Here is a 27,291-nt window from a genome sequence, read left to right on the forward strand (position 1 = left end):
ACAAACTCGAGGAAAAGACAAGATGATTTCAGACTGTGACAGGAGCTTGAGCCAGCTATAGACTGAGGTGCTGGAAAAAAAGAGCATCCCACTTCTAAAATTTCTGAAGTGGGGGACATGCTTTTAGTGTAAATAATGGTACCTCTTAAAGGTGTTTAGAATTGCTCAGACAGTTCAAGCCATTTCGTTGGAGAGCATATCACGGGTTTTAAAGCTGCTCTTGGCTGAGGTCTTTCTTTGTCTTCCTCATCATTTCCTGCGAGCAGCACCGTAGTAATCTTTCTTATGAGAGTAATCTGTAATTAGAATAATGATTCATACGGCAACAAACTTGAGTCAACACATGTCACGATGATGATTGGCAATGGGGCTGACTGGAACAGTTACACTGGCGAAAACCCAAACTGGATTAGCAATATAATGCTACATGTGCTGCAGTATGGCTCAGTAGTAAAAAAAACCCTTAAAACGGAAAGAAAAAGTGCATAATTTCACATATGGATCATCAGTCTATTGACCCAGCAGGTAGCATGCACCACCTCTGAAATTAGTTGGCTTATTGGACTACAGTGAACTACTGCCTCGAGACAGATAAATTTTTCTCATTTGTACAATCTGCTCAAACTCCACTTGGCAATGGGAGGTTGTAACATCAGGCCTGGAGCCCAATGATAATGGGACCATTCAGACTTTATATGACAAAAGATGGTGTGTAGGCATGTAATGATCTTTGTTGCAATTATGGCACCATTCATGCTTTACTCCTTAAAGGGGTTCAGCCAAAGCCATCCTATATAAGCCAAAAGTATGCGGACAACCAAACACCACAACCATATTAAAAAAAAATGTTCACTTCAATTTATGGTTATATGCTAGATTTTGCTTGCGGCAGGTGTAGGGCTAAAAAAAAAAGCTGAAATGACGTCCCACCCTGTTCGTAACAACCTAACTGCCAGAAGAATAGCGGACACTTTAAAGGTGAGGAAGATTAAAAATTGAAACTAGGAGGCAGGAGAGAGGTGCAGCCTTGTCTTTCTCACCCACAGCAATGACATGGATGTGAATGTGAGACTGTCGGCTTTGCAAAGTTGTTTGGAAGATCTGGGGTGAAGGGTTTTTAGATGCTGCTCAACTGTCAGTCAATCACTTTGGTTGGATTGGCTTATACAGTAGTGGCAGCTTAAGCCCGTATGGACATAGCGCCATGTAGTTCAGGGCACAAATCAATCAGTTAATCAATCAAAACCAAAACCAATGGCATTATTCTGCTGCTCTGTTAGCCGCCATTCTTCAGTGGAGGTTGAGCTGGGAACCCGGCTGCAGGAATATGGGCCTGTTTCGGCACAGGAACATTATCGTTACTGGTGTTTGGGTGATAAGGCCTGGCGGACAGAGACTTTTTCAGTTCATCCCAAAGACATTTATGGAGTTTAGCAGTTATGTTTTTCCACAACAAACCATGAACAATGTCTTTTTGGCCCTGGCTTTGGGACATTGCTCCATTGAATGACAGAAGGCGACGATCCCAAGCTACTGCCAAAAAGTTTGACCCACGCTATTGTCCTAAATATTATTGTATGCTGAAGCATCAAGACTGAAACTGAGAGTGTAATCCAAAGAACAAAAAGCCACAGAGCATAAAAAACAGACTATAGCACCTCTAAAACGTAAATTGTTAGAAATAAGAACTTACAAAATTAAGTTTTTCAACAAACTGAAATCTCTGTTTACCTCTGAATTTATTACAAACACTATTTACAGAAAGTCTTTCTGCTTTTCTACTGTCTGTTTGGGGAGACTCATTTAAATTTTTATTGCAGGCTTATGACCTGCCAGATTCCGGCTGCCTACCGCCTCACTTAAAAGCTTTGCTCTGGTGTGGACGCTGGGTACAGTCTACTGTTTCTTCATCCAGACTACTGCCAATGCATGCTGCTATTTTCTTTTTCATCTTAGGCAATGTGAGACTGAAATAAGTTGCTCATTATGTCTATGAGTTGACTAAAATCTGTATGTGCGTGTGTGTGTGTGTGTGTGAGGAGAAGTCGTTTCAAGCTAAAACTTGCTTGTGCATCACCCCGGCATTCTTTCAATGACTGTGCATTCATTAAATGGAGCACCTTATGGGGCAAATGGTTTTCTTTTGGATAGGGGTGATTAGGATAGTTGATGAGGTGATAGCTTGGGGAGAGAGCGGGGATATTTTAGCTCCAGGGTCTGTGGCATTATTCATGTGGACGTGTAGCTATGCCTCCCGCACGCTGAGCCATAAATCTAAATCTACAAGAAGGACTGAACTACAGTACTTGTACACAAATCATAACTGAGCACCACCAAAAACCCCGCCATCCAAACACCTCTTCACCCATGTCACCTGGGGAGCTTGGCAGTTATTGACCAATGAGGGCAACTTATTGAGAAAAAGCTGCCATGAAACTGGGTCGCAGGAGCCAATCAATGGCATGGATTTTTTTTTTTTTTTTTTGCCTTGGCATTATCTCGACTGAGAGCAAGGACTGAAAGCGGGGGTGGTGGTGGGTGGGTTGAAAAAGAAACAGACACAAATCATTCGGTATGGAGGCACCCCGACTATACCTCTCCTTTCACTCCCTCCATCCACCCACTCTTTCCAATCTGCCATCATCCACCCCTTCCTCTTTCCTCCATCCTGCTATTCATTTGCTTTCCTGTGATTTCTGTTGTTTGTTTGCCCCTGGGCTGAAAACTCTGTGTGTTTATGTGTGTGTTTGTGTGTGTGTGTGTGTGAAAGCGCTCTGAAATGACGCATTGATTCACAGTGTTCTATATTTTCTCATCTGGCTCACTATTACAGTGAGAGTCAATCGACGCCGTATTTCTCTCACTCTCTTGCTCTCTCTCTCTCTTTTACTTTCTCCCTATTTCTTTCGCTCTCTCTGTCTTTCTGTGTGTATCGGAGTATCATGTTTTTGAATGGAAGTGCTTATGAGGGGTGTTGTATTGCAGTTACAAGAGAAGTGTTTGGAGTGTGAGTGCATGTGTGTGGGGTGTTTTGTACCTGTTTGTGTGTATTTGTATGCATTATTTTCTAACTTTGAGCTCAGCGCTATGTATGCGAGAGTGCGAGCTCCCTCTGTGCCCTGTGTGGGGGGCACTTGGTAGTGCACTGGCCCGTATATATATATATATATATATATATATATATATATATATATATATATATATATATATATATATATATATATATATATATATATATATATGTATGTATGTCTTTTCTGCGTGTGTTGAGGGTGTTAGTGTTTTTATGTTTGCCAGAATCTGCTGGCGAGTCTTTGTGCAGTGTTTCATGAGCACATGTGCTAGTGCTAGCGCTGCAACTCCACCCCGTGACCCACACGTAAATGCACACCCGCATGCACGTGCGCACACAAGAATACATCTTCCCACTCGTGAGGGCTCTTCTTTTGCCAGAATCAATACAGGAGCTTTTTAATGTTTCTTGCCATAGTACGAGTCTGAAACTGGAGCGCAGGATCATAACTGTGGCAGTCAGGGCCTGGCGTTTGGGACGCGCCCCCCCCCCCCCCCCCCCCTTTTTTTTTGTTCTGTCCATTTATGTGCTTGTTGTCTGTTTACCTCAAAAAAGGGAAAATCTTTTTCACAGGCATATTTCCCATTATGTTGAAAATGTAGCCATATTGAACAAGAATTGTCAAAATCTGGAACAGTCATAACTACATGGTACGTTTGCATTTATGGTAACTGTGAAAGCTTACCGTAACGCTAAACTGCTGCAGATGGCCTGCTGTTTCACGTGTAGATCAGTATTTTTCTCATGGTGTTGATTAATAAAATTCTGACACAGCAGACCCACACACTGTGGTACTCATGCCTAAAACAGTGCCTAAAGTGCCTGCAAAATACACGCTTTGTAGTTGAATGTCAACAAAAAAATATTAAATTTAACTGATTGCTCAATCAAGTTTGAACATCAAAAGCAAACTGATACACTTTTTACCAAAGCGTTTGCTTTTTGAACCAAAAATAAGACTATTATATACAACACAATAATCAATAGCAGTCATTTCTTGCTCCATGACCTATTGACTGTTCAGTGATCCATCCACGCTTCAAGAGAGTCTTTCACTCTTTACTTGCTGACTTTGCTCCCTTTGCACTGCGTTGGTTTATCATTCCAATACTGGATCCATGTCTTGAATATTTTGAATGTTCAGCAGCGCTGGCTTCTGTGTCACTTGTCAGTAGAGCTGATTTAATTACGCTAGCAGACACATATTCTCCATCAGCATAATCCTGTGTACCTGTAGTTTGTAGTGCTATAATGGAATGAGCAATGTGAAAACAATTTGTCATCTATCACCAGTAGTACAATGTCAGCGTCACTTTAACATCAGTATTTCTGCTTGTCACTTGTTTACCCAAAGTCTCTCCTGACACTGCACCCGCTCGGTCGCGCGCACACGCACATGCTTACGCTCATGTGTGCGTGCACATTCACATCAGGCATCCCTTAGTACTTTGTCTGAGCTACACCAACAGCCTACAGTCATGCTTACAGGGCATTTCCACTAGGAAGTCAAATCCCCTCTTCTCTCAGCTCACCTGGCAGCACGGAAAGAAAAAAAAAAAGGACGGCAGAAAACTTTTTAAATGTAAGAGCTGGGGAGCAACTTTGACGGAAAAAAGCGCATCAGGACACAAAGTGAAGGGGAAAGAGGCTTTAACAGGGTAGAAAGGAGATTTCATTTGCCGGGTTTTGGTTGTGTTGGCCTGTGAGTGGGGGGATTGATAGAGGATAGAAGGAGAGCGAGTGAAGAAGGTAGGTAGGAAGAAAAACAACACTGAATGAAGGAATGGAAGTAAGAGGGTGTAGCTGTGCGCCATAAAACGTCCCACTGCCTTTCCCAGGGCCAAGTCCTCGCTCTATTTCTAATGAACTCATTTATTCTGTTTTGCTGGATTTACCTTCACCAGCAACAAAAGACAGTCTCCTGGTCTGCCTGTCTGAATTCTCTGCTTCAGGGTTTGTTAAACATCTAGGTCTGTCCTATAGCCTGCCTGTGTTTATCTAGCTCTCGCCATAGGTCAAACACAGACTGTCCTAAACTGCCAAAGGCATCTCTAATTGGCATCTTCCTTCTAAAAACAATATTAATTACAAGCGACTGGTTACAGTAATTTGCTGGTGATGCATTTCTATGTAGCATGTGAAGCCAAACATAGTCCCTTCAAGATGGAAAGGCAGAATCCTCAAAATTTTTTTTTGTGAACCACATATTCTGGTCTGTGTCAAACAATAGCAACAAAGGCAAAAACATCAATCGGCAGCACACTTTGTGTGAACACAAAATCGCATTCTGGTTTTGGCCAAATATTTAATCTCTCCTCCTCTCTCTCCTCGTGTCTCTGTCTCTCCCTCCCTCTTTCTTTCTGAATAATATGCCACTGGGAAGTAAAAAAAAAGAAAAAAAGACTGAGAGCACGGATCCCCACTCCTCCGCTCTTCTTGACTGCACGTCTGTGATGTCATAATCACTCACATCAAAGGCTGTGTGCTCAACACGGCGACTGTCAGCTTCCCTGGAGGCGTCATTAAAAACGAACAGAGCAAACCGAGCCAGGCCTGACAGAAACGCATCAAAACTTCCTAAGACTCACACACACGCACACATATGCGTAGCTAATGCCGGCTACGCATCCATGTTCACGCTCACACTCAGGCATCGGGGAGCATGCACGTACTAATCAAAGCGTGTGACAGAGACAGACACATGCACACAACACACATATGTAATAATAAAATCATGTGTGCGCCAAGGGAAGAGCTCACATTGCTGATAAAACCCTCAGACTCGCATGCGCACACTACTACAAACTGAAAATCTGCATCTTCTCTGTGACAAAGTGAAAACTTCCTCATCCTGTCATGCAAAAATAGAAGTCGAGCATTCAGACGCGCATGTTTTGCTTCCAGCTGCATGTGCGTGTGAACAGCAGCGGCCGCAGCACGTGGACGGACATCTGTCGTAAAAGATGTGCTCTCTTGATATGCATTCACAATGCACTCCTGTTTCGCTGCCAGCCTGGGACTTAATGCAGAGTGTGCACATAAATGTAGAAAGAGTCTACATCTACCAGATTTTCATTCCTCTTTCCTTCTCTCCGTCTATCTCTCTACACACTTGCCCACACACATGGGCGCATGCACACGCACAGACACACACTCATTTACACAAACTGGAGAAAGGACTATAAATAGTATGCCTATGATGTGATGCCGTGTGGTTTATCCCTATGGGTTTGTGTATGTGTGACTGTCAAAGTGAAGAGAGAGGGAGGCAGTGAAAGGAGAGGGGGGGGGGGGGGGTGGCAGATGAAAAAAAAGACCTTTAGGAGAAAGAAGTGTGGTGTATAGCCAGTGATAAGCACTACATGGCAGGCATGGCAAAGACAGAGTCTCCTCTTTGATCTGAAATAAATATAAGTCATTATATGCTAAAATGAGCATCTGTGTTTGTGTGCGACTGAATCCAAGACGTGTTTATGTAAGATTTCGCTTCTGGCTTGGCATGTCTTTTCTTGTGTGCGACTTACTCCTGGCAGGGTCTTCTGCTCGTGCAATGCATTCTGGGCTTTCAGGGCTGACTCTCTGGCACAGTAGGTGAGGAAGGCACAGCCTGAAATACAGCAAGAGAGAAAGACACAATTATGTTATGTGAACTGGGGACAGAGGAGAGACAGCTACGGGAGGGGGATGCACCAATCATCAGCAAATAGCTAAAAACAACACACACACACACACACACACACACACACACACACACACACGCACAACCACACGGAGTAAGCCTGCAGCCATAGCTCTGAAACTCTGTCTACATGGCCGCAGAGGGAATTTGTTCGTGCTTGTGTGTCCACAATAAACAGCATTTCGGTGACTGAACAAATTGAATATTTCTGCGACCGCGAATGCAATCCACTTGCATGCAGAAGGGAAATAAGTGGGACTAAAATTTGCGTCAACGTGTGACGATTTGTGTATTCTGTTGCGCGAGAGCCACCATGCCCCCATCAACACATCAAATCTGACTGAGCTTTCTCCCTGGCAGCCTGAAATAGCAGTTATCCATTCGTCCATCGCACTCTTCTGGCTGTTGTGACAGGGATAGACAGCCTGACAGCTTCTTTCTCTCTCTCTCTTACCCACCCTCCCTCTACTTTACTCCCTCCACTCTTCATTTCTCCATCTCCCTGCTCCATATGTTCCAAGACTACCCACAATCCTCGGTTTTGTTAGCACCTGGGCTGACATGTGGGGGTGGAGAGAAGATGGAGACGCAGGAGGCAAGGAAGAAGAAGCCGTGGGGGAACGTGCGCGCTGTTCCCTTGCCACCCCCCGCTGACAGTGAGGCACACACCACTGTCAGAGAGCTGACAAACTGTCAATCTACAGATCAAGCCTAATGATTCATGTGTTTGACAGATTAATAAAACGCTCACAGAGACAATTGCACAATAGGTTGATGCGCAATTTGAGCTCATACTGTACGCACAGGTATTTTGGGTGTTTGCTCACATCCAGGTTGTGGGAAAAATGTAAATATTCTTCATTTACACTCATTTCAGTCACAATCAGGGAAAGAACCAAATGTGCACAATTAGCCTTTGGACTTGTTGCATTACAATATCTGGGAATTTTCCAAAAAAGCGATTGTAGAGGTATTCAAAATCATTATATCACAGCAGCAAGAAAATATTTCATAGTGCATATAATATATTTATTGTTATTGCTGTTTCCAATCTGTAAGAACAAAGGTACATAGTTTGTTTTGAGAACATCAGCACCTAAGTCTGAGATGATTATCATAGACCCCTACTTACAGACCAAAGACCAAAACACAGTGCATTTTAAATAATGCACCCCCTTCTCGAAGCTCTTTGTCCTTTTTAAATACTGGGGGCTATTTGTTGTTGAGGGTAACATCATGTACAGTATGTGGAAGGAGAGCAGCTTCCATCCTCTCTGCTCTGTGTCTTTAACCCCAGGTCGCCCTGATGGTGGGACCCCAGGGAGCTCTGCTTGTTGGTGTTTTTAATTAACGTGCCTCTCTCTCATTAGGCGAAGTGGGAGCTGGCCGCTGACAGCTTGGCTACCTCCTTGTCCTCTCCGGGCCTGTCGTGTTAGCACTACATGCCGTTGCTGTCCCAAAGGAAGGACACGCAAGCCTCTGATTCACACGTCTGACGCTCATTCACATGTTTGGAGCACAGTCACCTACAGCAATCAGCGTATTCAACATAGGAAGACGTACTCCTTTGGCTTACTTTAAGCAAGAACAGAAATGCAATGTTAAAAATGAATTTTTACTCACAAAATACACCTAAGTAGCAAAAGCTAAAATACTCATGATGACATTTTACATTAACATTTTTTAATTATTAGCAGTGTGTGAATATGTAACATTGCGATGCAGATATGGAGATTATTTCATATTTCAGCTAAACAGTTTGCTCCAGAGGTTCCCAGAAAGTTTTGACTGTTTCACACCCACAGTGATGAATTGCATTTACTGTATATAGAACAGAATGTGCAACATTAGAAGACAGGCTGCATAATGTTAGTTATGTATTTGTTTGCCTGCAAAGACACTTTGGCATGCAGAGTGGAGGAACTAGGTGATCTAATCACCAATAAAATACACCACTTAGTATTTTATTCCCAAACAAAAACAAAATGTAAATCTATTTTATTTATGAAATCATAATTTCCATTTATTCAAATGCACCTGCCTTCCCCACATTTTATAATCTACCCAATCACAACAGCAGATGTAACTCTGAGAGTAAAAGCAACCAAAGACATGCTGGATTACTACATATTAACCCGTGTGATCACTGTGCATTTTGTACATTAAAACTTAACCTGGAAATAGCTACATATTATAGCTGTCTCGTATTAAGTAGAGCATACTGTAATATAGAAGAAAATGAAAGATGTGCTAAGCACATTTATTTAGATCCACTCACGTATGAGAGATGGATGCTCTAACATGACTAAATACACAAACACATACGCATGCACGCCAACACACACATGAAAAGTGACAGTCAACAAATGTTCAATTTATCATCATTGTCACAAGTCAGATGCTGGCAGCAGCTCTAGTATCTGACTAAGATCCATATTGGCCCAGGAGAGAGAGATAAGCTGTTTGTTTCTGCTGTCAATGCTGCCAATTTGGTTTCCCATCACTTCAAATTCAAATCAACAGCAGCGCAGAGGGGGATCTGAGAGAATGTATGTGTGCGTGTGTGTGTGTGAGAGGAGAGGAGAGAGAGAGACGATGGAAGATGGAAAGAAGGGCAAAAAGAAAGAGGGGGAGGAGAACAGCAGAGAGGAAAAACAGAACAGCGAGGGATGCTCGGTAAGAGACGGAGAGGGAGAGAGAGTAGATAAGATCACCTAGCTTCTGTGAACACCATCCCCCTGTGTCCTACACTCGCTTCTTATCTCAACTGCAGCAGACACCCTAAAGGGACACACACCCACTGAGAGGGAGAGAAACAGAAAACGAGCGAGAGACAGCGAAAGAGGGAGGGAGGGAAAGAGAGAGAGAGAGAGAAATATGGGGAAGGAAATGAGAGAAGATGAAAGAAAGCAGCAGGGGAATGGTGGAGGCTGAATACTTTCTGGTGGAGGAAGAAGAAAGAAATCTGCCATCACCAGACCTTATTTAAACGACAGCTGTGTTGGACCACATGGAGCTTTGACCTTGTTGATTTGGAAAACCCAAATTTGATGAGCTGCCTTTGCCAATGGGTTGCCCAACAAGTTGCCAATGGGACTGATTCATTGTTTGTTTAAACATTCTGTTGTAAAAGATAACTCAACGAGGAGGGATCATTCATACCAAAGAACATTATCCTGTATATACATTATATATGAATCTAGAGGAGTTTAGCGATTAGATACCGATAATGCAACATAGCAGAGCGGTGTCCTGAACAAAAGTAGGAAATGGGACAGGACCCCAGAGTCTAGATGCTGGTGATGGAGCAGGGTAAGCAGATGGCTGATGGAGACTTCGTGTTACTCTCTGATTATCCAGGATGAGGTGGAGATGGAGCGGAATGCAAAGACAGTTGAAAGGCAGGAAGACAGAAGAGCTATGTGCAGAGAGAATAGGGATGGTGGACTGATCGTCTTGGATAAGAGGGCAAGAAAATCATTGGACCGCAAAGTTGCAGTGACTTTGACAGTAAAGTGGAAGTGGGAAAGTGGCAGTGAAGAGGAGAATTGCTCAAACATGTAATGCGCACATTTGAATGGAAACAGATTCTCCTTATTAAGCTAAGCTTCATTTCAATGACTGATGCCGAGTATCAAGTCAGGACTTTGGCTAACATTACCCCCGATTTGAAACGAGTGCTTCAATCCAACTTGTGTTATGCAAATCAGATATTTGATTTTTTTGGGTTATATTTTAGCTCATGAGGAGCTAAGTGCTGTAATCTGTTGCTAACTTTTTTTTAAATAGAAGGAATCCACACAACCTTTCCTGGTTTTGAGGATGTGGTATGTTACATGTAGACGTACATATGTTGCCATTTCATCCAATCTAACAGTTTACCTCGTTAGTAAGTAGCAACATAGATTTATCAGTTCACCAGTCCATTCTGATCCACTTATCTAATTCAGGGTCCCAGCTACTATAGACAACCACACCTATGGGCAATTTAGAATCACCAATTAACTCCACCAACTGTGTGTCTTTGGACTGTGAGAGCATGCCAGAGTAACTGGAGAGAACTCATGCGACATTGGAAGAACACGCAAACTCCACACAGAAAGGCTCAGGACAGATGGTGGATTTGAACCCAAGACCTTCTTGCTACGAGGCACCAGAGCTAACCTCCATGCTATAGCAATTCGAACAAATGTTAAACAAATACTAAAAATGTATCTATATGCTACTTCATTATTTATTTTTTAATAACTAAAGACTGTCGACATATTTAACGTGTAAACTGGGTGTAAAGGTAATTAAAACCCTCAGATTCCCAGAAACAATATAGCGACCGTGATCTCTGTGACATCCATGGCCCAGGTTGGGGACACACCATTCTTCAAATTCTCCTTTGAAACTAATTATAATCCTACTAAAATTAAAAGGACTAATGAATTAGTGCTCAGCACTGTTACCGGACACATGAATCACTTTTTACCAGCATACACTGCCTGATGCCACCCAAGACTAAAAAACTTGAGGGACAATGTTATTGTACAGAGTTCTCTAATTATCTTCTGCCTATTAATTCAGGGATTGTAAAAGGCGGACATAAAAAGTTCCCTCCTCTCGCTCTCCCTCTCTCTCCCTCCTTTTATTCCCAGCTACAGATGAGGAGAAACTCCCAGTGATCATTTAAATATTTCAGAACAACTTGGTAAGAGCCTAAAAAGAGTCAGTAGCATTAAAAAGCTTTATCCACGGCACAGCTGAAATCCCCGGAACTCTGCCTTGAAAAACTTTGGCATGAAACTTTGTTTGAGGCTGTCCAATTTCAGTCAGTCAATAGAAATCTCCACGTCTCCCCCTACCTCACTTCTGTTAGCACTTATCTTCACCTGAAAGGGTTGACCAAGGACAGACTTTGCTCAATAAACAGAGGAATGTTTTTTTTCTCCTTTTTAAAAGATTGACCTTAAGACAAGAACGTTCTGACTGGATTTCTGTGAGTGCTGAGGCTTAGATAACGCTCTTCAATTCACTCTTGAAATGGGTCAGAGTAAAGACAAAAATTCTTGACTTATTGTGTTAAGAGAAATGGCATATAAAGCCTTGGTCTTTTAGTCGTATGGTGAAAATGAGTAGCACTGAGTGCAAAAGTGGAATACTAATAAGTGTTATATTAAAAGAGTTTCTCAACGATACAGTTGCCCTTGTACTGCTGTAACTGGGACACTCGGTATGAGCCATACAATTGCTATTCAGTCTGTATCTGGTTTTCAAATGCAATAAAATTAAAAGAGTAAAGTTAATACTTGCAATGCAGAGGAAAAAAACTGCTTTAAAAAAATAAAAAATAAACACAGCTATTAAAACCATGTCTCTATAGCTATATTCCCATCTTATCTTTATTCGCTGCAGAATCATTCTCGCCATTTCTCTAATGCATATGTATACAGGGAAATGTTTAGGATGACTTAAAGTGGCAGACTTGAGAAAAAAAGAAAAAAAAGTCACATATCTCCAAGTAAATCTGATATCGAAACGTAAAAGCCCAGACAAGCCCCCTCACTTTTGGTTCTGCGAGGAATAGTAATTCAATAAAGTGAGCAGCAGCCGCTCATATCCCCTTCACCTTTGCTGACCTTTCAGATCATTACTCACCAAGGAAGAAAGAGACAGAGGATAGAGGCTATTTTAGGGGACACAGCCAAGGTCTCCGGGAACACGCCAACTTTCTCCTGTATCGTCTTAAAATCTTTAATTGGCTGCTGTAATCGCTGATTAAATGAAAAAAAAAAAAAGCACTTTGAAGCCCACAGTACGAGCTCAGAGAACAGAACTGAGTGTACGAGTGGAAAAAAATAACTCAGTTGCTCAAATCGAGCATCTTTTTTTTTTTCTGCGTGAAAGAGGCCTTAAAAATTCAGGAGTTGTTTCAGGGGACGAATGAATGTTGGTCTTGATTATGATATTATTTCAGCAGAGTGAGGCAGAACTAAGGGGCAGTGTTATGAAAGAGGAGGTGAATTCATTTGTAATAGAGTGTAATAGCAGTCTCAGCTCTCCCATAGGCAGCTATATGCAGATCCCTCAGCCCTCTCTTCGGGGGGAACTGGAAGAATCCATAATATAGAAACGCACAACAAGCGTACCACTGAGGGAAGCAGAGAGCAGGAATAGATAGAGCAAATGTTAATAACCAGGTGATGGATGAATCTCTGAGGGACGGCACTTCTGTACGTCTGTTATATTTTTTTCCATTCTTAAAAGTGCAGGACATAGTCATTTTGAACAATAAAGGGGACTCCGGTTGTAACTAAATTACTTTTGGAGATGAGGATATGAAGATCGTAAAATAAAAGTCATTATACTGTATTCTGTGTGAATACTAAGTTCTGATTGACTCGGGGTGTAAAATAAATTTTAATAACTGGGCATTTTCTGCAAAACTGTTAAATCATCAAGGCAAATCAAAGCTTGCTCATGGTTTGAATGTGAATTTTAAGCAGCACAGTGAAAAATACCCAGAATAAATTACTCCCAGATTGCCCTGAAAGATGTGGGAATAAAAACAACCTTATTTCAGATAATAGAAGCTTTGAAAACCAGGTAACTTTACATTTCAATGTGGTACCTTTAGGGGGATAATAAAGGGAGACAAAAACAATCGACATTACAGATTCATGCAAACTAAAAACGTTTTCCCCCCGATGCAACGTCGTTTTCAATGAGCGGGGTAGTGTTTTAGACTTCAGTAGAAGTCCCTACACATCTAAGCGGTATGACACTGTAGGAAAATGATTGGGATTGTCACTGTCATGGGACTTGTCAGCGTCTCCAAGGATATGCAGGAGAAGCAGCAGATGGGAGTCTGCCTTTTAACATCTGGTTAAGGTGGTTAAAGGGTTGTTTTCATGTGTTCTTTTTAGGGTTGAAGGCCATCTGATTTATAGCACCGACTCCTAATCTAACCTTTCTATGCTTCAATGCTTTTCTACTTTGGATATTAAAAAACAATGACAGTAAAGGAACAGTGAACAGCGATGCATCAGTATGTAATGAGCTGGGAGTAACGATGAGCTGACCTGATGCCTTCTAACATTACAACTAAAGATGAATAAAAAGCCTTTTTCATTTGTTTCTTTTGTTTTGATTGTGACATACATGCGTGAGAAACAATGAGAACTTTTAAATGGTTTGTGCTTGTGTTTGTGTGCGCGTAAGTCCCTGAAGACAACAAGTCCCATCTCTCGCCCTGCTTGCCAGAGTTGCCGTCTCTAAGCTGTGCTAATCGATCGGTGAAGGAGGAAAAAGGGCCAGCTTTAATGTGTTGCATGTGAAGGATTTAGTGGAGAGCACAGCCATTGAATCAATGGAGTAGAAAATGCATCATTAGGACAGTGTCAACTCCCTCTGCCCCCACAGACACACACACACACACACACACACACACACACACACACACACACACACACACACACACACACAGAGTTGCAACAACCCTCACTCAACCTCCACTCCCCCCCCTTATCCCGAGTGCACTGAAAACGTCCACATATTCATACAATCGCATGACGTGAGGCGTGCACAGAAAAGGCACGCATGTGATGCTTCAGCTCTCATAGCACAAAATAAAATACCTTCTTAAACAGCACTCACTCTGAGTGCATCCCATGAAACATGGATGCTCCAACACCCACTTGTATGAGCTTGTTAAAAGCTCCCCTGATGGCAAAACACAGACGTTAAATGTCCCAAAAATCCAGGCAGACGAATCACCTCACTCCCATCCTGCCGCTGCCATTTTGTCAGGAAATGTTTTGGGGGGGACTAATTTTAGCTTTTCATTATATGAATTATTAAAACTGCAGTGACTCCTATGACGAACTTAAAGTCTGAACCCGGACATACCAGGTCAGTCACTGTGGGAAATTTATTGAGGCAGAGACTAATAAAACAATGTGGGACAGATAACAAATGGGCATTTTTGAGCTCATGTTACTATAGTTCAATGTATTATATGGGAATATTATACTTTAGTCAGTGGAAAAACCTCTTAAGGAGTGTTTGGACTACTGTGGGACACCAAAACGCTCCTTCAAAAACAGCACTACACAGCAGTATAGGATTTATAGATGGTGATGGTGATTTTTTGGTTTCTTGTGTATAAATACCATTAAGAGACAGACTATACCGGCCCAGTGTGTGTGACAGTTGTGTGCACAATGTTTTTTCATCATCTGTAGTCTGCTTTACTAAGAGATTTTGTTATGAAATGGTACTTGTAGGTTTTTCTTAGTTGGAAAAAACTGACAGTGAAACACGAACCATGAGTCACACCTGCTCACGCTGCACTCGCTTAATGGATCTAAAATTAACATGTTCAAAAGTTGCTGTGTGGATTTGAATGGGGATACTGACTGACTGAAATTAACTGAACATAAATTCAACATTCAGACTTCAGCAAAGTTTATTATGCTTTTTTCACAGACAGACAGACAGACAGACAGACAGACAGACAGACAGACAGACAGACAGACAGACAGACAGACAGACAGACAGACAGACAGACAGACAGACAGACAGACAGACAGATAGATAGATAGATAGATAGATAGATAGATAGATAGATAGATAGATAGATAGATAGATAGATAGATAGATAGATAGATAGATAGATAGATAGATAGATAGATAGATAGATGGTCAACAGTCAGACAAGGACCAGGCAAAGCTGATTAATCAAGAATCCATCTCCGGATGAATCATGTATCACTAAGAAGACAAAGTGAATTCTGTCATGGGAGTGGTCCCATGTCTCATCCCCCTGGTAAAACACTTACAGGATAAAGACTCCCATTAATATTCCTCTGAGCTCCTCGCCACTCCACCTGCCTCTCTCTTCTCCTTTCCTCTCCCTGTCCTATTATCCTGCCTCAGCGGACATCCTGTCCTGTCCCGTCCGCCTTGCCAACCTGCAAGATGGAGATGAGAGGACGATCCAAATGCAGAAGGGGGAACATGAATCATTACACTTCCTGTTGTTGCACACCGTCCGGGGAAGGAAGAGAGAGGACGCCCCCGGGGCTCCGATTGATTCCGGAGACTTAATTGGGTTTATTAGCCAAGATGTTGGGCACCGTGAGGAGGCTCCCAGAGGCCGCGGAGTTCCCCCCCTCCCCCCATCCCCATTCCCACTCTTCTGAAGGAGAAAGCCTGCGTAATTGTTTTCCCTCCATCTTCTGTGTCATTGTCAGATGGGTCCTGCGGGATTATTAGCAACCCCAGGTCCCTCAATAATTCATCCAGAGCTATTTATACACAGATGGAGAGTCCTCTAAAGTCTCCCCCAGTGAGATTATCTGACGCTTAGACAGACAGACAGAGAGAGGGAGAGCAATGAAGAGAAACCGGGCTACAAAGGGAAAAGCACGAGAGAGACAGAGAGAAAATGGGAGAGACGTACAAAGAGAGTAAGAAGGATGGAGAGAGGCAATCACAAAAAGAAATGCAAAGACGAGCAAAGCAAGTTTGACAGTGAGAATGAGAGACAGCAGTGGTTTAGGTAGGCACAATGACAATGATTCTGGTGTGCATTGAGTTTCAAGGTGAAACTCTCTGCTCTGCTTTGGCAAAGTGAACAAAAGCACTGTCCCGGGAATAGCATATCCTCACACAACACACATTAATGGCTTTTAATCTTCCCCCCTTTTTCCTTCATTTAACACAATTAAGATGTTTGCAAAGCTAACATGGACCACTAGTCGCTATAGGAAGGACAGATGAAAGACACTCAGGGATTTCCATATACAAAGTAAACACAGTTATCCATCCTTTCTAACGTGTCAGTGCGTAAGACCAACAAAACAGCAGCCAGCCATTTCTTAAATCACCTAATAATTCACTAACATAACATTAACACATTAGCATATTAACATTAGCGCATTAAACAGCTTCTAATCCCAAACAGATAGTGGCTGGGCTACACAAGGCTGCGCGACTGCTGGCTTTTAATAGCTTTGCAGATACCTGTGTCTTTCCGCCTGCAAGTTAAGGGGACATTTTGTTGTCGTCAGACTAATGAAGCCTTTGGCGCACAAAGTTGATTTTCAAAGTCCCTTTGTTGGCGCTCCAGCCGCAGATAATTATATATATTCATCCCCTTTGGCAGTCACTTTTATCCAGCTCATTTAGAAAGCTTGGCTTCCTCTTGGACAAATTGGGACATTGAAAGGCAGATTGGAGTGATAGTTTTTACATTTTGCATCGATGGCACATTAATCAGGGCAACTATGGCTATGGGAAAAGTCTCAAGCGCCCTCTGAAACACAAGCCATTTATCTGTAACAAATAGTATCGCCGTTAAAGCTACGCCTTTATCTAAATGCATTGTTTCATTCTGTATGAATATCTTCCGAAGTAAAATTCTAATTTCCCAAAACATGGGAGCTTAAACCTCTTCAACCTAAATCTAATAAACTGCAAATAAAATCTGGGTTTTGGAAATGGATTTGAAAGCCTAAAGCAGTACACACACACTGAGGTGTGTCAGCGAGTGTCACGGTCTGGCTGGCAGACCGTGGGGATGTGGGGAAGGAGGACCCAGGCGCGGAGCTCAAAGTTCAAGCAGTGTGTTTATTTACAGAGTGGAACAAAAACAACAATAAATCCCCGTGTTCTCCCAGACTCCCGTGTCGTGTCTCTGCGTGAATAGTTCGTGTCTCTGTGCTCTCCGCTCCCGTGTCAGCACCCCCCGGTGCTCGCTGCTCTTGGAGTCTCAAGCAATGATCCCGCGTCGGTGGGAGCTCCAAGACTCTCTTAAGTAGCTCCGCCAACGAGGCCTGATCAGCAGCAGGTGTGTGGCTTCGGGTGTGGCCAGTCCCCTTGCAGGGCCACACCCTCCAGGCCTGACGCCGCCTATAAACAAGTGCTCAGCCACCCACACACACATATACACAAGCACAGGGAAGGGGGAGCAACACCAAAATACACAACAATAATAATAATAATAATATAATACATGACTGCTCAGGGATCCTGGGTCGCCCAGTCCCAGGACCCTGACAGTACCCCCCCTCTAAGGGTCGGCTCCCGACGACCCCAAAACCAAAACAAAAAAAACAGCACAACCAACCCAGGGCGGGCGGCTGGGGGAACCAGGACGGAGGGCCAGAACCAAAACAAGCAAAAACAACAAAACAACAAACCGACCCAGTCCACAGTCTCAGAGTCAGGCCGCGCATCCCGCAGCGGTGCAAAAAGAAAACGAAAAGACGCCACAAACAGTCACAGGCGGCCCATCAACACAACAAGAGAGTTCAGGGGGCCTACCTCGAGCCCAACGGCGGTGACGTAGCAGCTCCGGCGGACGGCCCCGGGTCCGGCAGCAGCAGCAAAACAGTTCAGGGGGCCTGCCACGGGTCCGGTGGCGGCGGCGCTGCTCCTCCGGCGGCCTGCCACGGGTCCGGTGGCGGCGGAACGGTTCTGGTGGCCTGCTACGGGTCCGGTGGCGGCGGAACGGTTCTGGTGGCCTGCCACGGGTCCGGTGGCGGCGGTGCTGCTCCTCCGGCGGCCTGCCACGGGTCCGGTGGCGGCGGAACGGTTCTGGTGGCCTGCCACGGGTCCGGTGGCGGCGGCGCTGTTCCTCCGGCGGCCTGCCACAGGTCCGGTGGCGGCGGAACGGTTCTGGTGGCCTGCCACGGGTCCGATGGCAACGTCGCTGCTCCGGTGAGCAACAGCGAGGCGTGGCACCAGGTCCATGACGCGCCGATCGCTGACGTGGACGCACCGGACGTGGACGGCGAGGAGGCCGCGCTAGACGTGGAGGTCCCTCCGGTCCGCTGACCTCCGGCCGAGCGGGACCCTCCTCGGCCGGCAGCGAGAGCTCCTCCTCAGCCGGCAGCGAGAGCTCCTCCTCGGCTCGCAGTGAGAGCTCCACCTCCGCTCGCAGCGAGAGCTCCCCCTCGGCCGGCAGCGAGAGCTCCTCCTCTGCTCGCAGCGAGAGCTCCTCCTTCGGCTCGCTGAGCTCCTCAGCTGGCAGAGCGGGCTCCTCCGGCTCGCCGAGCTCCTGCTCGGGCATGCTGAGCTCCTCAGCTGGCAGAGCGGGCTCCTCCGGCTCACTGAGCTCCTGCTCGGGCATGCTGAGCTCCTCCGGCTCGCTGAGCTCCTCAGCTGGCGGTGCGGGCTCCTCCGGCTCGCTGAGCTCCTGCTCGGGCATGCTGAGCTCCTCCGGCTCGCTGAGCTCCTCAGCTGGCAGAGCGGGCTCCTCCGGCTCACTGAGCTCCTGCTCGGGCATGCTGAGCTCCTCCGGTTCGCTGAGCTCCTCAGCTGGCGGTGCGGGCTCCTCCGGCTCGCTGAGCTCCTGCTCGGGCATGCTGAGCTCCTGCTGCAGCTGGACGAAGTCTGAGGTTTCCCGAGCTTGCACTACCCCCCGGGCTTTACGCAGGGTGCAAAGGCAGGCGGAAACTCCCCTGAGCTGGCCGAGGTAGGGGTTTCCCTCCAGGAGTGCCTCGATGGCGTTTAACCCCACCACTCTTGCCCTTGTGTTGGTGGTGTGAGCTACCCAGTCCATCAGGCGTTGGACGCGTGTGAGGTCGCTCTCTCCGGACAAGGCCGCTGGAGTGGGTAGTGGAATGGAGGCTGCTGCTGGTGGAGAAGATGGCTGAGCGGGTGATGTGGACGGTGAACAGGATGAAACGGTAAGCGGTGAGGTAGATGTCACGGGGGATGATTCAGCAGGTGACGGCTGGATTACTAGCTGGGCGATAGGCTGTGGTACAGCGACCAGCTGGGCCGCGGGCTGCGCTTTGGCTACCGGCTGGGCAGCTGGCTGTGCCGCAGCTACAGGTGGCTGCTGAGCAGGTAACTGAGCCGAAAGCGGACGGGCAGCTGACCGTATAAACATAGCCCCAGAGTAAACAGTTGAGGTGAGTGACGATGAATTGTCCATATGACTCACCACAGCCGGCTGTTGAGATGTCTGTGGATTTAGCTGCGGTGAGGAACGCTGGCAGCGCGAACGTCGTTTCCGTGTCGGTGTCGGGGCCGGCGTCTCAGGCAGTGAATCCACCAGCTGTCCGAGCTGGTGGGCAGCCTGAGGAGGAGAGTGGAGGTGGAGGGTGGAAAGTAGAAAGTCCAGGACCACCGCATTAAGGGAGTCCACCAGCCAGGGGAATTTAAAAAGCATCTCCTGCAGCCGCCTCTCCACGGCGCGACGCAAACCTTCCGCTGGCTTCTCCCACCACACCTCACATAGGTGGTACACTTCATCCATAATTTCCCTCCTGAGCCTCTCCTCGGAGACCGCTGGGTCCATAAGTGGCGGGATCATTCTGTCACGGTCTGGCTGGCAGACCGTGGGGATGTGGGGAAGGAGGACCCAGGCGCGGAGCTCAAAGTTCAAGCAGTGTGTTTATTTACAGAGTGGAACAAAAACAACAATAAATCCCCGTGTTCTCCCAGACTCCCGTGTCGTGTCTCTGTGCTCTCCGCTCCCGTGTCAGCACCCCCCGGTGCTCGCTGCTCTTCGTGCCTTCCACGCTCCTCGTGGAGTCTCAAGCAATGATCCCGCATCGGTGGGAGCTCCAAGACTCTCTTAAGTAGCTCCCCCGACGAGGCCTGATCAGCAGCAGGTGTGTGGCTTCGGGTGTGGCCAGTCCCCTTGCAGGGCCACACCCTCCAGGCCTGACGCCGCCTATAAACAAGTGCTCAGCCACCCACACACACATATACACAAGCACAGGGAAGGGGGAGCAACACCAAAATACACAATAATAATAATAATAATAATAATATAATACATGACTGCTCAGGGATCCTGGGTCGCCCAGTCCCAGGACCCTGACAGCGAGAACATCACCTCAAAACATAACTGCATTTCTATGGATGCTGTGAACAGCAAATCTGCTCAGTGAACATTTTACATTTTGCTGTTTTCTTTTTAAGATAAGTTTCAAAATGTTTTCCCTTGTATAAAAAATATTAGACAGAATTCAGTATCTTTTACACATGAGAATAAAAAATGTTTGGATGGAAACGTTTTCAGAAAATGCCAATGCAAACTAATTTGGTCAAAGGAGCTTGCAACGAAAAGCGTCTGAAGCGCCTTTGACTACGATGACCTGGATGACTGAGAACCTTCACAGACAAACTAATTTGGTAACTTTTAATCAATGACTAACAATCAATGGTAAACTGAGTATGTCACTTACTTTTCATTGCTGTATACAATTAAATCATAATGAATAATAACACCTAGGTTTATAACACCTGCTTTAATGGACATAAAAATGATGTTGAGGAAATTCACATGACTGAACCTTTGTCTTATAAAAGGCATAAACTGTAACACTACAAATGACTAGTGAATATACTGTTTGGTAATTGTGAAATAACTGTTCACTTGAGTTCAGTTAACAGTTTACTATTTATTACTGATGGTTATTATGGATTTCTACCACTAGTTTGACATTTCTTCTAAACTACTGGGAAAGTTTTTGTTAGCTTTAGGTAAAGCCAATGCCAAATTAATTGCTGCTGCCCACTGCGTCCTTACAGTATTGATGAACAGTCTATAAAGTAAGAACACTTTTCTCTCTCTCTCTCTGCTACACACACACACACACACACACACACACACACACACACACACACACACACACACACACTTCTGTTGCTCCGGGGAAAGCAAAGCTTATCAACTACCCAGTGCTCACACACTCTCACACACACACAGACTTCACTGTCTCTATCTATAAACCCCATGAAATCATTCCACACCAAGTGAAGCAGGCTATGTATAGGTTTGGCCAGGGTTCCATCTCCTGTTCTGTGATTAAAGGACCAAACTAATAGGCTCTGTCTCATTGGGAACCTGTGTGGGGCTGGGAGAGACCTCCGAAGCCATTAAATTGCAAATCTGTAATAATTTGCTGAAGGCTTTCTGTCCAGATCATTCCCTGGGCTGATTTGTGCATTGAGGTAGCGTTCTGAATGGCCAAGCACAAACCCAGCTGAGCCCACCAGCTAGCCAGCCAAGTTAGTCTACAAGGGGGCACGCTCCAGATGTGCATGTACACACACACACACGCACGCACGCACGCACGCACGCACGCACACACACACACACACACACGCACCATATTTGCTTTGCAAGAACCACAATACAAAGTTTCACAGAGTCTTTTTCACTTAATTTGCACCAACAGTCTGCTTCTAATTAAAGCCAAATTAAATAAAGGCGTGAGCTAATACGCTTCATAAGTCCATGCAAGTTCAAACCTCCTTTTTGAGGTGCAGATTTGTGGAATGGAACCTTCTTATTAAAGACCATAAAATATATTTTCTACATCAGCTTACATGTGATGAACACGAACGCTCGGTTATTTTTTCCAGGCAGCTATGTTTGACAGGGGGCTTTAGATTGCAGGCAAATCCCACGTCCCAGCTTGTTAACTTGTTATTTAACCCTATAACAACAAGTTACATATTTGATACCAGAGTTTTTGTGAGTTTTTGAGACCACTGTGATTTCTTTCCCCCTGAAAACCTTAAATAAATTGCACAATACACTTTTAAGCAATAAGTTGCACAGAAGCAATAAGTTGCACAAATTTTACACAGTACAGCAAATACAGATTTCAACTAATTTTTCCATAAAGAAAGATCTGGTGGTTCTTCAGCTTTAACAGCTAGTCAGTTCCAAACTAAAATGAAACATCTGCATTACAAAAAAAAAGGAAGAAGTTTGTAAATTTTTACTCTTGTTACTTTTGGCACTTGAACTTCTTTCAGAAAAAGAAAAAAAAAATCCTGGGTTGTCCAGGATTTCTGCTGCATGAGATGAAATGCATATTGCATTCAATTTTGATGCAACACAGCTGAAGCATACCAGTGACAATAGAAAACCTCTGTAATGCAGTAAAAAGTTGTTTCTGTCCACAAGCGACCTACGCAGCTGCACCCTCACGTGAGCAACTTTAAATAGCTGTCAAGATCAAACTTCAAAAAGTAGCATGTGAGGAAAATCCACAAACAGACACACACACCACTGACAAGTATACAAGTCCAATTAACATGTTGTCAGAGATCATGCTAATATGGAGGGCACTTCCTTATTTACCCCTGGGGCACCTGGGCGCTGCAGGGGTCTAATTCTGCTCCCATCCCAGGAAGGTCATTCTCCCTTCTCAAGCCATGATGGCCACAGAGTAGTGCTTAAATCTGGTAAAATGCAGCCTATAAATTACAGCAGAGGACAGAGGGGTCAGAGCCTGGCATGGAACTGGGCCAGGAGCTATCAATCTGCCGGGGCCAGCGAGGGCGACATCTGTCTCTGGGACTCCCTCACTCTTTTTACTTCTATCTCTGCCTGTCGTTTCCCATCCCTGCTTTTCGGTCTTTTCTTTTCAGCCCCTTCCGTCTTCCCTTTCGTTCCTTTTTCTCACTCCGTGTCTGTCACTGAACAATCTCTCCATGCCTCCATTTTTAGACTGCACCTTCCTTTACAATCTCCGCTCTCCTTCTTTTATATCGCTCTGGCTCTTGATATTCTCTTTTTGTCTTTGTGTGCAGCCCCCCACCCAAGCGCTCTCCTCCATGGATCTCCCTTGCCTCTTTTCACGCATTCTCTTACATCATCCCTGTTTCAACATGTCTCTAATTCTGCTTCCCTCTCTCCTGCTCTCTCCCCCAGTCTCTCTCGCTCTCTCTGTCTAGAGCTCCTTGTCGTTTTACGCACTCTTGCACCATCTCCCTCTGCAGCGATATGTTTTGGTCTATCTGCTCTCCAACCAGCAGGACAGAATAAAGCCTTGATGTACTTTCCCTCAATGTGATGCCAATATCATTTGAATGGTAATATCTGATGGCAAAATGCACATTTTGGAGGGAATGAAAATGGACCCAGTGGGTATTCAGAAACAAATACAAATTTGATATACAAATTCAAAGCTGATGTCGTTCAGGATTGTGCAAACTACACATTTTCCCCGAACAGAAAACTGAGCAGTTACAAATCTTTTCTGAAGCAAGTAGCTAACTCATGAAACCACACTTATATATTACAAAGAGAACAAGTAGTTTTGATATGAGGCTAACTCTGGAAGTCAAAACTTGTCAAGCCTAATTTACAACAAACATGTCTGTTTGGTTGATGCTTTTCCTAGTTTTGTCAGAACATCTTGCACTACATTTGCTACCCAAACCCTCGAAAACTTCCACATAACTTATTAATCATCCTCCATTTTCTGAATCAAACTTGCCTTTGAATAATTGAGGGGGCTCTTTGAAAAGCCCTAACCTCCATTCCCACCTTCCTTTTACAAGTCAACGTGGTGCATTTTTAATTGGAGGGGGCATGAAATAGGCATGAAGGGAGATGGGAAGAAACGGAATTGGAATCAGGGACGCTCAAAATGTGGCAGTCATGGCGCAGCGTATGAGGTTGTATGCAAGCATGCAGAGAAGGCTAAATATGCATCTGGCCTGACAAGTCACACATGCTTGACAGCCCATGAGGTGTTTTCTGCGTGCAACGATAGCACACGGCCCATGTAATCCCTGCCTTAGAATATCCTAGCAGATGGACCTAGATACGCCACTTTGAGTTATGCTTAGCAATTTGGTTGAGAATAAACATCAATTCAACTTCCTATAAAGCATAAATCTCCAAAGCCGAATGATTTGTTTAGTCTACATGAAACAGTCTTGTAGGAGCTAAAACGGTAATTGAAAGTACATGCATTACAGTCTGAAAAAGCTGTGTCTGTTTGCAAGGTAGTAGCAATGATTTGCTTTTGTGATATTAAAACCAAATTTAGCCTCGAGAACAATATAAGAAAGGGTCAAAACAGAAACAATATTAATCTATTTGAACGGGGACTGAAAGGAATGAGAGTCCTTTGGAGCCGGACATGTAACAAGAATTAATGCTTGCAGGGTATGCATTAATGGGCCATTGCCACAGTTGGCTGTGACAAACTTTGGTTCTATTTTTCATATTGCTGCTGTGTCATGCTGCTATTTCCTTGTGGAAAGCCTCTGCAGTAGAGAGCTGCAGCTGGGCCCGTTTTTATGAGCATACTGAGATTTTGAATCAGGTTTGGACCCAAGATATATTAGTAAGCATTAAAAAAAGTCACTCTTGAGCGCTACCGTGGCTATGATTGAACTCACAGCACTGTAAGCACATGTGGCACTGTGTTTTCTTGTATGCTGATACGCACAGATCACATAATTCTAAACTGTATGCATATAAAAAGATGATCAGATGACAGATATATATAGAAAATGTATATATACCTCACTTTAAATACACAGGTGCACAGACACAGATATGTGTATTATAAAATTTCCGACCATAATGCCTCCTGACTGTGCAAAGCTTGATAAAAGGAGCCAGAAGTTCTAATCGAAAAGGCAAAACACCAGCTTCTAACTTCAAAAACAGAAGAGATTCATAATCCTTTGACTGCTGAACAAAAGTAACTATTGTTAAACCTTTTACACTCAACAACCACATATAGAGTGGAGTGCCTGTGTAGTTGTATGCCACAGATAAGTATTCTAGAAATGAAACTAAATGCAAAATCTAGACAGTTAAACAAAGAAAAAAGACACATTATATTTTTTTATATTAGCATACATGCAGCTCCATGACAATGCTTTTATATATCATCTCTATCATTTCGAAATACATTAAAATTTTGAAAAACTGAAGGAAACCTTATTAAGCTGAAAGGAAAAACAAAGCTCTTCCTCACAGGAAGCTCTATGATTAGCACTGCAGACTTGAACACAATCAGCAGCAAAACAAAATGAAACTCAAAAAAAACATGTAAGCCTTTCCAACATTTCAAAATTATTGCATTCTCCATCTCCACAATCGGCCACCGGTGCTTGAAGCAGGGGGCGTTGAAGTAGTATTAAGGGTAGCTAAAAGATTGAGGAGACCCAAAGCATCAACTTTTAAAAAATTTACCACAAAGCACAATAATATTTAACTGATGCAAGAGCCTTGAAAACCGAAAACATTTACCTCTCCAAGGAGCACTTGTCAAAAAAAGGTTGTTTTTTTTTCATCCTCTGAAAAAAAAAAGCACACGGGGGCAATGAACACAGCAATAAGAAAGCAAGATTAGGAAACAAAGACAGAAAAAAACGCAGATTGTGGCGCAAGCATCTCAGCAATCTTTTTATGAAAAACTAAAAAGCCAAATGTTGTTGAAAGATTTAAGGCATGCTTTATTTGAACTCAGCCCTGGGTTAACTCTGTCAAAACACAAGAAAGCTTTTATAATGTACATACAAGTTTTTCAAAGAGTCACCTTAAAAAGTGTTGGAAACATCTGTCACCGCCACTGACCACTGTTGGCCACAACTTTATCACGTGGAACAGGTTTGAACCACAAGGCAGTTGTTTCTAATTTTTGAATTCTAATTATACAAAAATGATGTGCATTGTGTTAGTGGAGGAAAGAAACAGTTATTAGAAAGTATGCTGTTGTTATTAACAAAAATTATTAAAAGATAAAAAAAGAAAGTTTGCTGCAGGTTGAATGCTTAGTGTGTGTCAGTTGATTTGCATCAATCTTGAGGACATGAAATGAGGTGAACAGGCAGGTGCACAGCCTTCTCTTTACATAATTCTCTGTGTATGTAAAGGTCAGTGGTTTAATGAGAGGACTGCCGAGGTCAGGGGAGCCAGAGGGCTCCACCTCTCTGACAGGCCACATAACTCCAAACCTGCTGTTAGCATGCTAATCCTTGCACAAGCTCCATGAGCACTGCCTCCTTTGGCTTGGTCAGACCATCTCTCAGTGTGACTAACTGGCTCCCCGCTCGGCCATAAGCCAGCCCCCATCTGACAGTCCCCTCCAATAATAATGGACAACAGAGGCAGCACTGGTTTGACAACGGTCCTCGTGACAAATTAGACTCACTGTACTCCTCATTCTGGCTCCGCCTCTCGATTTCTTCTTGTTGCTTGGCAGTTCTGGGCTCTGCCAGGGCAGTGGGCGCGGTATGGCACCGGTTGTTGAGTTTACTTTGGTATGAAGTGCCTTCCTCTACGACACATGCTGCCTTTCTCCCTGACGAAACACTCGAAATCGATGCGTCTTCATAAATTTGGAGCACAATGTGAGACCTGAGCGTGCATTCTGAACGGCGCTGAGTGGAACACGGGCCAAGGAGACAAGGAGCACATAAACATACACACTCACTCACACAGTCATCCAAAACTGAATGCGAAAGGAGGAGAGGGAAGGATCCCACAGAGAGGATGATGCAACCGGAGTGAAATTTTTCGGCCGGAACGCATGCTGCATTAACGCAGACCTGCAGGACGAAAACACACACCCGTACTTCGTTCTTTTTCTTGTTCAAAGCTAAATTTGGTTTTATTGCCCCATTTTTTAAAAATAAAAATAAATAAATAATTTTTTTTTGCATCCAACAACCTGTAACATACAATTTCCTGAAAAAAAAAAGATCCTTTCATGTTACTGGCATCATGACTTTCTGGCCTCACTGAGAATGATAAGCCAAATGAGCTGTT

The 27,291-nt window shown here is 44.2% G+C and overlaps 2 protein-coding genes across 7 annotated transcripts in view; both read right to left on the minus strand.

Annotated features, from left to right (window-relative positions):
* The window catches only part of celf4 (CUGBP, Elav-like family member 4), an 89,281-nt gene that overhangs the window by 56,603 nt on the left and 5,387 nt on the right, over positions 1 to 27,291 (minus strand). For all 6 annotated transcript variants that reach the window (XM_085353901.1, XM_085353900.1, XM_085353906.1 and 3 more), the window contains exon 2: positions 6,598 to 6,680. In XM_085353901.1, the coding sequence (XP_085210027.1) occupies positions 6,598 to 6,680 (83 nt within the window). The remainder of the gene's footprint in view (positions 1 to 6,597; positions 6,681 to 27,291) is intronic.
* Positions 15,594 to 19,107, minus strand: LOC146631799 (uncharacterized). Its single transcript, XM_085354756.1, has 2 exons — positions 18,234 to 19,107; positions 15,594 to 15,709 (listed from the first exon to the last, which is right to left on the minus strand). The coding sequence occupies exons 1-2, from the start codon at positions 19,105 to 19,107 to the stop codon at positions 15,594 to 15,596; spliced, it is 990 nt and encodes a 329-aa protein (XP_085210882.1).

Source organism: Diplotaxodon limnothrissa, linkage group LG5 (assembly GCF_057381915.1).
Source record: "Diplotaxodon limnothrissa isolate DT_005_m linkage group LG5, D_limnothrissa_male_GT1.1, whole genome shotgun sequence".
Taxonomy (NCBI): domain Eukaryota; kingdom Metazoa; phylum Chordata; class Actinopteri; order Cichliformes; family Cichlidae; genus Diplotaxodon; species Diplotaxodon limnothrissa.

What these genes read in the sequence shown, in the direction of transcription:
- LOC146631799 (XM_085354756.1), bottom strand. Translation starts at nt 19,107, where the DNA reads ATGCCCGAGCAGGAGCTCAGCGAGCCGGAGGAGCCCGCACCGCCAGCT. An exon ending in GTTCCGCCGCCACCGGACCC is followed by an intron (nt 15,710 to 18,233) that starts GTAGCAGGCCAC and finishes TCCATCTTGCAG; the next exon opens with GTTGGCAAGGCGGACGGGAC.